The 12,200-nt window shown below is 38.6% G+C and overlaps 2 protein-coding genes across 2 annotated transcripts; one reads left to right on the forward strand and one right to left on the reverse strand.

Annotated features, from left to right (window-relative positions):
- The first annotated feature begins 65 nt into the window (after positions 1–65).
- Positions 66–4,711, forward strand: lin37 (lin-37 DREAM MuvB core complex component). The gene is made up of 9 exons (XM_017426444.3): positions 66–495; positions 717–792; positions 873–923; positions 1,044–1,073; positions 1,228–1,316; positions 1,404–1,564; positions 2,147–2,278; positions 2,402–2,472; positions 3,378–4,711. The coding sequence occupies exons 1-9, from the start codon at positions 462–464 to the stop codon at positions 3,463–3,465; spliced, it is 732 nt and encodes a 243-aa protein (XP_017281933.1). The 5' UTR covers positions 66–461; the 3' UTR covers positions 3,466–4,711.
- Positions 4,712–5,231: 520 nt separating this feature from the next.
- LOC108241972 (chemokine-like receptor 1) lies at positions 5,232–7,531 on the reverse strand. Its single transcript, XM_017426480.3, has 2 exons — positions 7,383–7,531; positions 5,232–7,072 (listed from the first exon to the last, which is right to left on the reverse strand). Exons 1-2 carry the CDS (start codon positions 7,390–7,392, stop codon positions 6,012–6,014), a joined length of 1,071 nt encoding a protein of 356 aa, XP_017281969.1. The 5' UTR covers positions 7,393–7,531; the 3' UTR covers positions 5,232–6,011.
- Between the last annotated feature and the right edge of the window lie 4,669 nt (positions 7,532–12,200).

Here is a 12,200-nt window from a genome sequence, read left to right on the forward strand (position 1 = left end):
GCACATTGTTCACACAAGGACCAATCAGGTGAGAGAGAAGCGGCAGCGCGCGGAAGAGGAAAGCCTGCAAAGGCTCCGAGCTTGTCCCAAAAAAACAAGCTAAGTTAGCAACGGTAGTTCAGCTAGTATGTTCCACTGTCCGATATAACAGTAAAACCAGCTGCCTGTGGTATCTTTTAACTAAATGCATGGAAGTAGTTTGGTACGAATCGTTAAGATAGGTACTTGTACTTAACGTTTAACTACATGAAGTGATTTTTAACGTTTATCGGTTACGGCAGAGGGTGGCTAACTGGGTTAAAAAAGGTAACCGCGTCAAGCTAAGCTAACGTTGCTGTTAGCAAGCAGCCAGCAATCAGTTCAAGGCTTACATGCCACCGTGCGCCCAGATCAGGGGTAAATAACGAGTTGGAGGTAACAGTCTGCATTTTCCCGAGGACATTAAGAGAAAGCTGAAGATAATGCACCACGTCAAGATCAAAACCGAAAGGCCAGGTAAGATAGCAGTCATAAATGTTGAAAGAAAACAAACAAAAAAAAAGATTTTCCTCACCTGCCTAGTAATTTTATGTAGCGCTTAATTTGGGATGTGTTTACGGTAATAATGTTATTTTTTTCTGGGCTTGTGTAGCTTTGTTTTCTCCTAATAAACCAAGAGGAGCTATCATAAAACAAAAGAACCATCAGTATTTTGTCATTGATGTTTCTTTATTTAGATTTAGACAACACTGCTGCACGCAGCAAGTTGGATGCTGTGCTAAAAGGGCTTGTGGAGAAGAGTGAAAATGAAAGGTTAGTAAAATACTTAGTATAATGATGCATCATAGGTCTTACTTTTTAATACTTCAATGGTTTTATTTCACTTTAAACAGAGAGCCAAGCGAGGGCGATCCAGGGAAGTTGTCAGTGGACTCTCTACATAAGTATGAACCACTTTGTTGTGTTTATCTTATTTTTATTGTATCGACTGCTTCATATTTTGGTAAATCAGTGAGATTTTTTGCTGCAGTGTGGTCACTGAATGTTCTTCCTGCTATTTGTAGGGATTTGTCTCCATCGTCTGCTGGAAAAAGGTAGGTGTTGTTTACACAGATGTTTTATTTTCCTTTGCTTTTTATTTGTATAGTTTTGGCCTCTCACAAAATTAGATAAATGGATATTTCATACAGGAAAAAAATAAATATCTGTGAGTTTGTCAGACCGTTTCCATCTTTGTCCATCCTTCAGACCTTCAACAAGATTTCCACAGCACCGGAGGAAGAAACGAAAGGAGATGGACGAGGGGGGCATACCAGAGACCAATCAGCATAAACAAAGTAAACTCAGAAAATATAAATAAACGATGGGGTAGAGTTGGTATTGGCTGCGTCCATTTAATGTTCGATTGTTTTTCCTTTTCCCAGACGCTTATATTATTAAGTTGTTCGATCGCAGTGTCGATTTGGCCCAGTTTAACACCAGCACCTCTCTATATCCAATCTGCCGTGCCTGGATGAGAAACAATCCTTCTGTCCGAGAGCCAACAGCTTCCCCGAGCTCCCCACACAGCTTGTCAGAAGAAGAGGTGAGGCTGGAAGATAAAGTCCTTAATTTGTTTAACTTTTAATATCAGCACTAACCAAGAGAGACGACTCTGTATGGGTTGTAAAGCGTTTATTCCTAATTAACTGTTTGATTTCAAGATAATTTTTATTAGTTCAAATAAATTGTGCTTGCTCCAAAAAGAGATTAATTATATATTTTCTATGATTCTACTACACTGTATAGTAAACCAACTCTTCTGGTTTTTTGTTTACTAGGATAGGAATTTTATTTTCTTGTGAATCCTAATGTATAAATACTTATATGTATTTTTATGTTGGTGTTTTCGTCAGATTTAAAAAGTAAAACCAGTTGTTAGTTACATTGGCCCTAGATTCACATAACTTCAAAATTTACTTTTAAAACTGGTCATTTCTGTGTAAAATAGGCCGGTGTTTTTAAGATGAGTTCGCAGCAGATTCAGGTCCTATATAGTCGTGAATTTACCAGAAAGTCCCCTAAAGATGGCAGTCTACTGTTGCATCCATCACAGAACCTAAAACAGTTACTATGAACAGCTGTTGAGCTCTGTTTTTTTTATTAGCCTTTTCTTTTCTTTTGCCAGGTTACAGACATGATAAATGGTAAAGGTCAGAATGTGTATCGACTTCCTCCTCCGACATCCTGTCCAGTCAGTTCCTCCGGCGAACCCATCAACCTCAGGATCCCACAGACTGAAAAGCCCACCGTTTCCAAGGTTCTTAAAGAATATGTGGTTGGCATTTCTTTGTCATTTAAAATTTACACAGACCTGCTTTAAAGGATGGTGAACAAGAAAACTTTTCCTTTTTTTTCTCCCCCCTCCACCACCACCACACAGTTAAGTGAAGTTCCCGTATCAGAACCTCTCATAAGCGACCACATGGAACGCTGGAAAAAGATACGGCAGAAGTAAGTTTTTTTAAACTTGTGCAACTTAACATGATGAAGCTTCTCCCTGAAGTGTTTTGCAAGTAACTACATACCTAAGGGCCGAAATGTAAAAGCCAACCATAAACGTAGTGCAGTGTCAGAAGCTTTCTTATAAAACCTTAAAAGCTTAAATGACTTTGTATAAAAAGAAAACTTTTATTTATTTTAGAAAATAATTGTTTCAACAACCCTAAAGTTGCTGTGACATTTGTGTCGCTAAGAAATATTCCTGTAAGTGGCACTAAAATGTTTCAATGTTTCTTTAAGATAGGTTGCCTTCATTTTGTGTCAATGCTTAAAAAAAGTCATACTTTTTAAACAAAATATTTCCTTAAAATTGAATAAAAAATGTTCTCACTTTTCATCAAAAGGCTCATAAACAACTCATATTTTGTCTTCCCAGACAGGTTTGTTGAATTGATCCATTAAAACTTTCAGAAAGCTCTCATTTCATTCACATTTTGAAGTCTTTCAGCCACTACATTTACCTTCTTTACTATTTGAACAAATTGCTCTCTTGCACATGAAAAACTAGTGTAATAGACTGTCATTTAAAAATGTGGACAAGTTAGTCCATGTGGATGACTTTGTTTGGGGTAATTCTTTAGAACCACCACAGTTATTCTGCTAATTCATGATTTGAAAAAAAAAAAAGTGACAAAGGTAGACGCAATGTGCAAGATGTAGCTATGGGGAAATTTACTGGGAAAGCCGAGTTGTCAGAATGTGGCTGTTGCAATTTTTTTTTCTAGATAAAATTTACCTTAAGCTTCTGTTAAAACTGAAGTCATTTATAGGGAGAAATCATTCTAAGGATCTTGTATTGAATTTGATCATTCTGTACACTTTACATTCGCCTAATTTAGAAAAATTGTGTTTTTCAGATGGAAAGAGTGCTCCAATAAGAACCAGCTGAGATACAGCGAGAGCATTAAGATTCTGAAGGAGATGAAGGACCTTTATGATCACTGACCGAGTACCTCGTAGCTCTCCAGGACAGAATGGACTCCCTTTAGTTCCCTCAGAACTGAGGTTTTGCATTTAGTTGTAATGCACCTGCCTTTGACACAGTCCGACCCACAGGAAAGCATTAAGGAAAACTTTACATTTTAGAATATGTTCATTCCTTTGCAAAAAAAAAGTTGTAATTTCTTTTGTGCGCTCATCCTTTTTGTGTGATGTGAGACTTTTAATTTCAACAAGTGTAAGTGTATGAACAGAATAAGTTTTATGTGGTGTTTCTTGAGCATTTGTAGCATCATCATCATCATCATCGAAAAACATTTAACCTCAGGTTTACTTCCTCGATTTGACATTTCAAAGAAATAAGCACAAATGATAGTTTAAAGGAATTTTTTTTTCTTGTAACTTCTTGTTCCTCAAGAAGTAAAGCACCTCGCAAGCAAATGGGAAGTAAATTTAAGAACTTTAATTGTCATCTCTTTTATAGAACTGACTGATATCATTGGTGAGAATCTTCGTGCAGTCAGCAGTTTGGTGGATTAATTGTTTGTCAACGACTGTATTGATTCATTTGAAAGGAAATGAGCTGAGGTTAACATGCTCATGCATACCCACAAAGGTTTTCTATTGTGCTGGTGACAATTCAAGTCATGAGAAACTTCTGAGGAAGTGCGCTTCGCTTTGACAAAAACATTTAAAAGCCGATATTATCTTTTATGTCTTTTTTTAAATTAGAGTCATAGAAAGGATTTTATCAGCACATGAGAGATAATACCAGTAGCACGAGAGCTACGCTGATTGATTATTTTGAAATGAGTTTATTAGTTTGGTGATACTAAACTCTACAATTGTCTCGCACCACAATCCTGCTCTCTCTGTTGTTACTCGCTTGTAAAAACTGCCAACTTGATTGCTATTGATGTTGTTTTAGTGCAGAGAACAAGTGGAACCATGACCTGTTTTTTTTCCCATCAGTTTAACAGGTAAAGAGCTCAAATCTGGTGTAGGAGATGAGCTCCATCCCCAAAACATCCTGAGCAGCAACTCATCCTGCAGGAACTTTGTTTAAAGCTTTGGCATGCAAAGAGTTTGTCGATTTTGTTTTGAGTTTTGTTTTGTTTTGTTCAAGACATGTTATTTCCCTTTAAAGGTAATGTTGTATTTTGTACTTTATTCAATATGGCAGCTCTAGTTATGACTTGAAAACTGAAATATTTGCCATGCAGTTAATAAAAGTACCTGACAACTCATGAAATGCAGTATATTATGCTTTAATGTGGCCTGTTTGCACTTTCACTTTTTGTCATCATTTATTGGAATTCTGTTTAAAACGGGGACGATATATTTGGCTTCATTACATCAGTATTTAGCCTCGGCCGAGATCGTAGGTGTTTCTAGCTAAATGTTTATTTGCAGACCCATGGCTCTATTTGTAAATGTGTCACTTAAAAAAAAAACAAAAAAAACTGCAGACAGCTAATATTGGTTTGTAATTAATTTTCTTATGCTTTCAGCCTAGTTCCTAATATTGAAGATTGGAGCCTTAAACTTCACGTTAATTTTGTAAACAATGATTATAAATAGTACCTCCCCCTTTTGTCTTGAGCAACATTTTGATACAGGAAATATGAAACGTGGACAGCCTGGTCCGAATTAGTTTCTATTTAAGCCTGTTTTGTTTTGTATTTCGCCCCATTTTAGATTTAGTGGTTTTCAGGATTTTATTTTCCTGTTTGTCCCAGATCGGAAAACCTAGCAGGACCACGTAGTGCATCGGACGGAGTGAGCCACCTGAAGGAATTCATGAACCAAGTCTTACTTTTATGCGTTAAGGTTTTTATTGTTTATGTATAAGAGGCTCATACGCTTGAGAAACCATAGTGAAGCAAACAATTTCCTCTTATCAGGAAAAACTGCTGGTTTGTGCTGCATGAACCACAACACACTTGTGTGGTACTTTGTAAGATAAGGCATCGAGTTGAGACAGCTGTCAGCGCACTTTTATTCACAGCTTCAAAAACACCCAGTACTCTCTGTCGAAGCTTTTGCAACAACTCTAGATTCAGGCATGAATCAGTATTTCCCCTGAAACATTGAGCAATCATAAACTTTAAAAATGTAAAAAAAAAAAAAAAAAAAAAAAAAACAAACTTCTCAAATTTGAAGTAATTCTGTGTAAAACATTTTTTAAAAAACAGCATAATAGCACAAAATATTTCAGTCAACAATATTTACAATCCTCTATAGAACTCACTGCTGCAGGTTATCAGTTCATCTGCTGCACATGATCATATCACCCTGCTAAAGCTTAACAAACAGAACTTAAGGGGGAGTGTAGAAATATCTCATCCGCCACACAGGAAAACACCTGTCAGAAATCTTTTGTACAACCACAAATAAAAAAAAGTGTTAGAAGAAAAGGAACGAAAACAGCAAAACCGCAAATATGCCATTATCTTTCTGCACACATTTATAGTAGTCTAAACACGTTTAATGCAAAAGCTCCCTGCGTCCCTTTGATTTCCAACTGTTGGAATCAGTTCTCATTGTCGTCTTCAGTGCTCGGTCCCCTCCGTGTAGGCCACTTTGCTTTCTGTGAAGGTCAAGGAAGTACAAGCATCTTTTCCCTCGGAAGGCGCAGCGGAAGATGACTTTCGAGGAATCCACGATGACAACGAGCGAGAGGACACAAATGACAAGTGGTCCTCTGCCAGGGCCGACTCTAGGACCAGACATATGGACTGCTTCAGCTTCTTCAGGAACTCATCGCACATGAAAACATAGAGGATGGGGTTCAGGCAGCTGTTCATGAAGGCCAGACTCACGGTCAGAGGACCTACAACTGGAATTATTCTGCTGTCATTCTGGTTATTTTTGAATGTTAATTCGATAAAATTCCAAACATGAAAGGGCAACCAGCAGATGAAGAATGCAAAGATGATGGAGACAATGATTCGGTGAGATCTCCGTTGTCTTGTCCTCTGCAGACGCCTGGCATGCACGGCTATGGCCACATAAGAGACAAGTATTACCAGGAATGGGATGAGGAAGCCCACAACAAAACGGAAAATAACCAGACTCCAATTACTTTTTTCAATCACAGAGTGAGGATAACTACAAAATGTTAGTGTATGGTTATTGTCTATCACGGTACGAAAGGTAGCATAGGGGATGCTGCAGATGCCAGCAGTCACCCAGATTACAGCACAGATGATCTGAGCTTTACGGACGGTGCGCTTGTTTTGGGCCCACACCACCACCCAAATGGACAAGCAACGATCCAGACTTATGGCCATCAGAAAAAAGATACTTGCAAACATGTTGATTACATTCACAAAGGTGTTGAGTTTGCACATGAAATTTCCAAAAGGCCACTCATGGTCCCGATAGAGAGAGACTGTAGAGAAAATCAGGAAGGTCGTGAAGAGGAAGTCAGCAGTGGCTAAGTTGAGAAACCACACCGAGTTGACTGTTCTCTTCATCCTGAAGCCCGTCACATAGATGACGAGCCCATTCCCCACAGTCCCAGCTACAGTTATCAGACAGTAGAGAACGAGGCAGACTGTTTTTATGTGGATAGCTGCAACATCCAATGCAGACGGTTCATCTTCGTAATCTGATGATGTAAAAAAAAAAGAAAGAAAGAAAAAAAAGAGATAGTTTAAATCAGTTTCTGCAGCATGCCCTGAGAGAACAAGCAACCTGTTTGACATCTGTTCTACGCAACACTGACTTCAAGAAATAGTCAAGTCAAATCAATTCTCCCCCAAAAAGCATCATCTTTAATTACATGTTACATGACAGCCAGTTGGAAAACATGTTTGATGCATATCTGCCTCTGCACAGTTTAGCAAAAAGTATAAAGAACCACTTTTTCTACAAATTCAAACTGAAAGCAGCACTATTGTGTGTTTAAAGCATCTTACCATAATCCATTTTGCATGTAGCCACAAGCCTGTCTTTATTCTGAGTTATCCCTCTGATCTTACCTAAATTTCTCTCTCTTGCTTTCTCGCTCTCTGTCTGTCTCTCTCTGTAAATACTCCTCCCTCTCAGTTCATACAGCTGCTGATGAGGCAGAGGAACCATGCAAAGGGAGTGTACAAAATAAAGCTGCCATCTGGAATGTAAAGTTGCATGTAAGGCATTTAACTTTGACTGCTGACATTAGTATATTTCCTTTGTAGACCCAATCACAAATATATCTGATCTGTCTGGAACACAACCCACAACTGATTGCCTGAACAAAAGGAACCCTTTATTTTTATTGAATAGCACTTTTTTTTCCTGCATTTTTTATAAATTCAATTGACGAAGCATAGCACATTGAGATGCATCGAATAATCAACTGAGTGTCAACCGGCAGCCTTTCGTGGCAGGATTTTCAGTGAGAATTATGATCCAGACAGAATAAGATGGAAGTTTGAACAGGTTTATTCTGGTGCAGTACCATTCAGCCTAACAACTGAATGGTACTGCACCATGGTAACAGAAAAAACAAACCCACAAAAGACACAATTGCACAATTACAACTGAACCTGCAGGGAAGTATTTGTCCAAACACCCTGGAGAGGACACAGAAAAGACAGGTGAGTCACTAACTTTTTGCACCACTACACTTCTCTTGCACTCACACTCTTAACAGATTTTACACAAACATTTGCTTAAGTTTCTAAACAGTAGACCTTATTTCCTCTGACTAACAATTTTTTTTTCCTCACAGACAACCACCCCACTTCTTAATGAGGAGCAGATGTGCAGAGCCCGGAACAAAAGGCTACACGCTAATTATTAAAGTTCTCAATAAGTAGTTCAAACTTCTTGTGTGCAAATGGTTTTAAAAAATTGATTTGTCTATTCATCCATTTTCTTCAGCTTTTCCGTGGTTGGGTTGCAGGGACAACTGGTCCAGCAGGGGGACCCAGGTATCCCTCTCACTTTTGTGTGGAGGAGCAGCAGCTCTACTCCGAGCTCTCCCCTGAATGACCCCTGAATGACGGAGCTCCTGAGTCCTGACCCACTAAGCCCGGCCACCCTATGGAGGAGCCTAAATTTAACCCTTTCACGCATAGAGGTCACTACAGTGTACAGCTGTTTAAAAGTGTTTTTTCTCTATAAATGCCTGCAATTTTGGCCACTGCTGCATATAGTCCACTCTATTGGAAGCTATTGCATCATCCCATACAAAAGAATCCCATTGGCTGGTCATTGCAATGGGAAAAAATAATCAGTGAAACCAAGATGACTGATAGACGGTGAGAAAGACCGAACACCTCGGCTATTTCCATTTCTACCTTCTATAAAAAGACACCATTGCAGGTAAAAAAAATATAATTACATCAAGTAACATCTTAGTTGACATTATATGTAAAAAATTTCCAAGTTTTGATTTTATATTTTGAGGAAATACAGATTAATCACCTGTCCACTCAATTGTACATCATGCATCACAAGCTATGTTTCAACTTCAATGCAGTGTCAATTACTACCAATGTTGTTCTTGAAAATAATTCATATCCTATAATATTTTGGCTATAAATCAACTTCTTTATGTTTTTATAATGTAATTTCAGTTTTTTCCATATATCCTTCTATTTTGTAGAGCTCAAAAAGACAGGCATACAGGGTAATAGAGGAGTTTCTAGACTCAAGTGAGGAAGACTGTGATTCTGGTAGCAGTGATGAGGAATGGCTGCCAGTACAGACAGGTGCAAGCAGAGAGGTAGGCTCAAGCAGTGATAGTAAAGGTGAGGAGTCTAGAAATGTTGCTGAGGAAGTTGAGGCTGAGGAAGGAGATGAGGATGTTGAACCTGAGGGACCACCACCTTCCAGAGCTCAGGGGAAAAAAGCAAAAGAATCAACAATCAATATTGTTTGTCTATCAAACAATATATCCCCAAAAAACCCAAGCCCTGGGGAATTAAAGTGTGGGTGCAAGCAGGATCCTCTGGGCACATGTACAACTTTGAACCCTATTAAGGTCCAGCTGGGGGACGAGGTGAGATCAGTCAGCTGGGAATGACTGGAGATATTGTCATGCGCCTTTGTGAAGACATTCAGGACAAAAATCACAAGGTGTTTTTTAACAATTTCTTTTGCACCATTACCCTCCTTCATGTACTGGAACAGCAAGGGATCTATGGCACTGGCACATGTAGAACCAACAGGAACATATCTTTATTTTGTAACCTTGTTTTACATACCTAAATATAAATAAAACGCCTAGTGAAAAAAAGTTTTATGTTTCTGTTAACTTTTATGTTTATCAATAGAGCTTAAATAGAGAGGTATACAGAGTAGTGGAGGAACCACCATTCCAATATAATACCATATTACAACTGTATAACTAAATTACAACTATACCTATATAACTACCATGTTATTACATTGATGTTTTTTACAGTACAAAACGCATGAAGTACACTTGAGTGGACAGATAAATATTTCTTTAGAGATAAAAGATTAAAAAAAATTTTTTTTCAAACCTTGTTTTACATCCCTAAGGAAGTATAAAAACACTTAGTAAAAAAATCCTGATTGAGTTTTTCATATTTCATGCATGAAAGGGTTAAATATGCAGCACTGAGCGCCGAGCGACTTAAAGGAGCAAAACATGAACTAAAAGCCAAGAAAGCTAACTGCTAGCTAAAAGCTAAAAGTAGAAAAGTAGCTAAAAGCAGCGGGTTTAATTAAAAGTTAAAAAAGGCTAGCTNCGATCCTGTTTTTTTAAATTTAAACATTTGCCAAACCCAGAGCTGCCATGTTGTCTGGGTTTAGTCTTTGGTTTTTGTAAAAGCTTCTTTTCACCATTTGCTTTTCTGAGTTCTCTTGATTTAGTTATCATGTGCCTTACTTCCTGCTAAGTGGTTTTTGTTTTTTTTTTACTCACAAGGGTTTTTTTCATCTTTGACAAATATTTGTCATTTCCTTGTCGGTTTTGGTGCTGAGAGACCTGTCAGCTTTGGTTTTGTTGTTCCTAGTTTGTTAAAGTGCTAATAGTAATTTACCACCCTACCTGCTGTTCTCTTGTCCTACGTTTGGGTCCTTCACCTCTCACCGTGGACCAGCTTTTTGGTGATCGTCTTGTATAAGGTCACATGAGGCTGTAATAAATTGCCGTCAGCTCCTCTGCTCCAGTGTTTAAACTGGGCCAGACCAATTCTTCGTTCTTTTTACTTCAGAAGGCAAATCTGGGAATGAGGTCTCACCCAACTTCACTGTGCTCCGGTTACGACTTGGAAAACCAGTAGGATTTGCTCACTTTTCTGCTCAGTGACCAGGCTAATTATTATAAGCATTACAAGCCGATACCAATGGATTTCTTCATATTTTTACATTCAAACATTGTAGCGACATGTCCTAACATGTCCATTTTTATAAGAAGAGGGGACACTTCAGTGGTAAACATGAACCTGTCTCATCCTCTTGTTGTGTTTACTGTGCTCCACTGAAAAAAAAAATTGGTTTATGAGTTTTGCAAATTGTTGCATTCTGTTTTTATATTTACATTTTTCCACAACTTCCCAGCTGTTTGGGAACTGGGGTTGTAGAATGAGAAGTAATAAGATAATTAAAGCTGTGGCCTCAAAGCAGGGCTGTGGCTTATCTGTGGGGAGTTTGCATGTTCTCCTAGTGCATGGGTACTCCAGTTTCCAACTACAGTCCAAATAACATGCTGAACTGTAAATTGTGTGAGTGAGAGTGTGACTGGTTGTTTTGTCTCTTTTGACTCTACGTGGCCCTGTGATGGACTTGTGACCCGTCCAGGGTGTCCCCTGCTGCTTGCATAGGGACTACTAGAGGAAGGCACTACATCCTCTTTGACCCTACATGAAAAAGTGGGTGAAGAAAACATGGTTTAGTTTGGTCAGGATTTTTCCAACTTTCTGAGTCAGACTTCAGACTTCAAGGGGTCTTCTGGTTCCGAATAGAAATGAAACACACCAGGCACAGCTTTATTTCCATTCACCATCTTGTTGTATCCACTCAGTGACACATGTGTGCAGTAATCCTGTGATAATAATGTGATGTGCAATAATAGTTGTCAAGTTCCAGAATATATGCCAGGATGTGTCAGAGTGTAGTCTGTATATTAGTGCTTACAATTCTTTTAAAACATGGATAGTCAAACAACCCTGAAATTCGCCGTTTTTAACCACTGTTCTCTAATTGTTTGCCTTCTGATAAATGGTGATATGCTGGTGTAGTGCCACTCACACAACACAGAGGCCACTGGTGCAAACAGCTAGTGAGGTAGCGTATACGACCTGACCAGGATGCAGGTTTCTGTGTCTCGTCTAGGTAGGAGACCCTGTTAATGTTTCACTTCACCGGCATTGGTAGGGTTACGTACCGCATTACGCATGGTGCTGAAATAAGTACCTTGCACAATTTTAGATCAACCATGTCCAGGGATTCAAGCAACAATACCGTTGCCTTGTTCTCATCATGAAGTCGCATCATATTAAATAAATTAGGTTTGCATCTTAGCGCCAGACATCAAGCAGCAAAAAACCCCAGCAAGCAGCAGAAAGTTCTGTCTAGCAACTCTAAACCTACCTCACACATTTAGAGCAATTCTTTTTCTAAACACAAAATTTCTTGCAACTAGTTGATAAACAGGAACGGGTACTGATCAGAACTTTTTCTGATGTATTTACAGGAACGTAGTCTATCTGCAACACATAGAAGTTTCACCTTTCACACCCTCTTGAACTGATGGTGATAAGGCTCTAAGTCACTGC

This window comes from Kryptolebias marmoratus, linkage group LG16 (genome assembly GCF_001649575.2).
Source record: "Kryptolebias marmoratus isolate JLee-2015 linkage group LG16, ASM164957v2, whole genome shotgun sequence".
NCBI lineage: Eukaryota > Metazoa > Chordata > Actinopteri > Cyprinodontiformes > Rivulidae > Kryptolebias > Kryptolebias marmoratus.

Excerpts from the sequence above, each read along its gene's own strand:
- lin37 (XM_017426444.3), top strand. The coding sequence starts at position 462 with ATGCACCACGTCAAGATCAAAACCGAAAGGCCAG. Across the intron at positions 2,279-2,401 it reads AAAAGCCCACCGTTTCCAAG|TTAAGTGAAGTTCCCGTATC; the intron begins GTTCTTAAAGAA and ends ACCACCACACAG. Across the intron at positions 2,473-3,377 it reads TGGAAAAAGATACGGCAGAA|ATGGAAAGAGTGCTCCAATA; the intron begins GTAAGTTTTTTT and ends TGTGTTTTTCAG.